The 4,389-nt window shown below is 56.9% G+C and overlaps 1 gene segment (V, D, J or C); it reads left to right on the top strand.

Moving 5' to 3' along the window:
• The first annotated feature begins 3,200 nt into the window (after positions 1–3,200).
• The window catches only part of LOC102251155, a 2,764-nt gene continuing 1,575 nt past the window's right edge, over positions 3,201–4,389 (top strand). Inside the window, 2 exon segments of the V gene segment in view lie at positions 3,201–3,316; positions 3,427–3,741. Of these exon segments, the coding sequence occupies positions 3,259–3,316; positions 3,427–3,741 (373 nt within the window).

Genomic DNA, 4,389 nt, shown 5'->3' with positions numbered 1-4,389 from the left:
GGGCTGCAGGCTGAGGACGAGGCCGACTATTACTGCTTAACATGGGATAAGACTCTTAATGCTGCCACAGTGCTCCAGGCCTGTGAGGAACTGAGACAAAAACCCGCTGTCCCTCTTGAAATGGGGCTCCCCTCGCAGACCCCACTCCCCCGACAAGCCAGCTGCTTCCTGTGCTTGCCCGGGCACATGGGCCTGAGACCCACTTCAGTGAACTTGGTTCAGAAAACCTGTCCCCATTCTTTCCATTGCGCCCCCTCCCCTCCAGCCTGGATTTCCTCAAATGGAGCAGAAACTCCCGGATGCGGGGGCAGCTGCCCTGGGTCCGAGTCCACGATGGGTCAGGGCAGGACCAGGGCCCCAGGGTCCAGCTGTGTCTGAGTCGAGCACATCCATAGTGTCCACTAGGTCCCAGGCTGTACTGACAGGGGCCCAAATGGAATGTAGGGGACCAGCTGGAATTCTAAGAAATACGAATCCTGCCCTGTTCACCGTGACTGCTTTGTTCTGATTAAAGGAGGCACCTTCTCACCTGGCTGGGAGTTGCACCTGGGACCTGGGAGCTCACCTGTCAATGTGACCCGTTCTCCCCATCGGGGAGCTGCCTGTGATCATGGAAAGATGACCAGCCTGGTTGCAGAAACTAGAGCTGCCAGCCCTTTGCACACCCACAGGCCTTTGCGAATCTCCTGCCCCCATTACCTGTGAACTGCCATTTGGCAAACCTTTTGCCTAAGTCCCCTTTAATCCTTGTCCTTCTCCCCGATACAAGCAGCTGGTTTACGAGGAGTGGGGGGCCGAGCAGATTTCTGTGGGTGACCCGCTGCTCTCCCAGGCTGCGGCAGGATGGGAATCAACGCTCATATGATTCCTCCCTGTCTCTGCTTAATTGGCTCCAGTAGGGACAGGCAGCACGGCCCATGGATTGTCCAGTTACTGTATCAGACCTTTGGGCTGGGGAATGACTCCTGTCCATTACCATCCATGCTGAGGTCTAACCACTGAGCCCTTCCTGTTTCCTTCATTGTCTAAACTCGCAGAGTCATGTTGACTCCTATTGGAGGGAGAGTCCCACGGGCCTGTTCCTGATGGTTCTGATGTCCTCCTCCACCCATTAGCTAAGAGCTGCTGTGGGATTAAGTCTCATGTCTGTGGAGCGAGTGAAGTTTCCATATTGTAAACATCTCTGCTTCTATCTGATGAGTTTTTATTAGAAATATGTTTTAGATTCGGTGAAAGGCTCTGTCAGAATATGGATTGAGATAATCTGAGTTTATCTGTTGATCTAATAAAATGATATAGGATATTAAGGGCTGATCAGTATGAAGCACACCTTGGAAGACTAATATATCACACCTGCCAGCACAATTGATGTCTCTCTCTCTCTCCCTCTCCCGTCCTCTCTCTCTAAAATCAATAAAAACATTTAAATTTAAAAAGGTGATCTTCCCTCCTCTTGTCTTAGCTGAGGCGGGAATGTGGCTGCAGCTGGAGGGGAGGCTCTGATGGGTTCCCTTTGGGGCGGGGCCTCTGGGCTGAGTGTGAGGAAGGTGGTTCCTCTGTGCAGGAGCCTGGCAGCCCCTCTCCCACGTGAGAAAGTCCTGCCTGGACAGCAGGGGGCGCCGCCACACAGCACTGCAAAGGGTCTGCTGGGCGCCCTCAGCTGGAAACCCACATGTCTGTCTGTAGTGGGTGCCCTCTGCCGGGTGGTTACTGGGTTCCCCGAGGGAGCCCCAGACCAGGCCTGTCCCAGCTCCTCATCCCTCCACCCCCGCATCCCAGGACCTAGACGCTACAGAGAGGATGTTTCTGGGAGAGTCCATGGGAGGGACAGGTTCGCATGAAGGGACCTTCTATCCCTGGGGCCTGGGGAGGGATAAGAGAGATGGGGTGCTCCCTCCCGGCTCAGGGCCTTAGAAGGGGGAGCCCTGGAGCACGCCCACCATGGCCTGCACCCCTCTCACCTCGGCCTCCTCCCTCACTGCACAGGCGCCTGAGTCTTCACATCTGCGAACAGGTCCCAGGAAGACACAGGCTCTGTCCTGCCCCCTGGGCCCCAGCCTGTTGTTAGACCCAGAGACTCACAATCCTGGTGTCTTTCTCCCCTTCATTCCAGGGGCCTGGGCCCACGCAGTCGGGGCTGCACAGGAAACCTCCATGTTAGGGTGTGGGGTCCCTGGGTCAGAGGGTCTCCATCACCTGCACCAGAGACAGCAACATCATCAAGATATTTCCAACCAGCCCGCCCAGCATGGCTCAGGAATTGAGTATCGACCTATGAACATGAAGGTCACGGTTCTATTCCCAGTCAGGGCAACTTCCAGATTGCCGGGCCCAATCTCTAGTGGGGGGCGTGCAAGAAGCCCCCAATGAATGATTCTCTCTCATTGATGTTTCTATCTTTCTCTCCCTCTCCCTTCCTCTCTGAATCCAATATAAATATATTATCTATCTCTCTTTCGTCTTCCTGCCTCACAGAAACCAATAAAAAATATTTTAAAAAAGGCTTAGAGGCATGCAATGGCAAACTTATAAGAAAGAAGAAGGTTCATGCGAACTGGCACCCACAGCTCCTCAGGCTGCCCCCACCCCTCACCTGGGGCAGCCCCGACTGACCCTCAGGGTCTCCCTGGCTCTCTGCCCCGGAAGCCTCTGCCTGTGGGTGACTCTGACTCTGAGCGGGAGCCCCCTCCATGTGATGCGGCCTGAGTGACAGGCAGGTTGTTGCATCAGGACCTGGGGGGACGCCTCAGGTCTTTCCAGCTGCCCTTCCCCCCTGGCCAGCGGGCCGTGACCTCCCCCCACGCCTCTTGCTCCTCCCATCATGCTCTGTCCCTGATGGTCCCTGACACTTGTCCCAGCATCATTGGCTCATACTTGTAGGATGGAGTGAATCTAATGGAGGGAAAGGTCCCCTTTGCCTAGGTCTGTGACCATGGCTCACCATGGCGTGTCTGGGCCTGGACACTAGAGGGGATCTGGGTGCTCAGAGCTGGGACCAGCCCCTGACAAAGCCCAGGACCATCTGCTCAGGGCTGTCAGCTGTGACTTCCCCAAACCTGGGCCCCACACAGCCCCACCCCCGCCCACACCAATGGCCATCCTCAGGCAGAGGGCCCTGCCCAGGGCCCAAGTAGAGATAAAAAAATGGGGTCTCATTTGCATAACAGGACCCTCCCTCCCACAGACTATGAAGAGGGGAAGGGAGAGGTGTGGGGAGCTCTGCTTCAGCTGTGGGGCCTCAGGAGGCAGGACTCAGGGATGACCTCCACCATGGCCTGGGCCCCTCTCCTCCTCACCCTCCTGGCTCACTGCACAGGTGACTGGATAAGGGGATGGGGAAGGGGCCTTGGGAAGACACATGGGCCCTGCTTCCTCCTCTTGTCTCTAGACCCAGACTCACCATCTCTGTGTCTCCCCCTCTTGCAGGATCCTGGGCCCAGTCTGTGCTGACTCAGCCATCCTCAGTGTCGGGGTCCCTGGGCGAGAGAGTCACCATCTCCTGCACTGGAAGCAGCCTCAACATTAGATATAGTTACGCTATATACGCTGTGTCCTGGCACCAGCAGCTCCCAGGAACGGCCCCCAAATGCATCATCTATGGTGATAGCAACCGACCCTCAGGGGTCCCTGATAGATTCTCTGGCTCCAGGTCTGGCAGCTCAGCCTCCCTGACCATCACGGGGCTGCAGGCTGAGGACGAGGCAGAATATTACTGCTCAGTATGGGACGATAGTCTTGATGGTCCCACAGTGCTCCAGGCCTGTGGGGAAGTGAGACAAAAACCCCTCTGGTCTGCGAGGGGGTGAGCTCCCCAGCAGCTGCCTGCTTGGCTCAGCCTGTGACCTGTGGCTTCTGCTTATTCCCTAGCTGACCCCTGGACCCAGGTTCATCTGGGGACCCTGCCTGGGGGTGAACGGACCTCCCTCCCCTCCGGCCTCCATGTCACTCAGAGCAGCGCTTTCCCAGGCTCAGGGTCCTGGAGGAAGGGAAGGCCTCTCCCACCTGCAGGGCCCAGTTCCCTCCCCCTGGGCTGCACTCACTGGGCCTGTGAGGCTGAGATGATTGACAGCTTGTGGGCCCCGCCCCTGCCTGGGGCTCAGCACTGTGTGCTGTGCGGAAGGACCCCTGGCCCTGTTCCATCCCATCAGGATTTACTCCCTTTAAGCCATGGGATGGTTTCCATTCGCTCTGTGATTTTAAGCACAAACATCGGCAATTCACAGCTGTCACTATAGCAGATTGGGGGGTGCCATGGTGGGCGCTGAAGGGGGTGGTCCCAGTGGGTGAAGGGGTCCAGGAGGAGACACTTCTGGCTGTGACTACCTGGCTCTGGGAGTGTGGACAGCATGGGGACCTGGCATAAGGCGCTGTCACACTGTGTCTGTGAAA

This window comes from Myotis brandtii, unplaced genomic scaffold (assembly GCF_000412655.1).
Source record: "Myotis brandtii unplaced genomic scaffold, ASM41265v1 scaffold4811, whole genome shotgun sequence".
Lineage (NCBI taxonomy): Eukaryota > Metazoa > Chordata > Mammalia > Chiroptera > Vespertilionidae > Myotis > Myotis brandtii.
The sequence above is the reverse complement of the archived record's forward strand: the minus strand, read 5'-3'. Positions and strand labels throughout refer to the sequence as shown.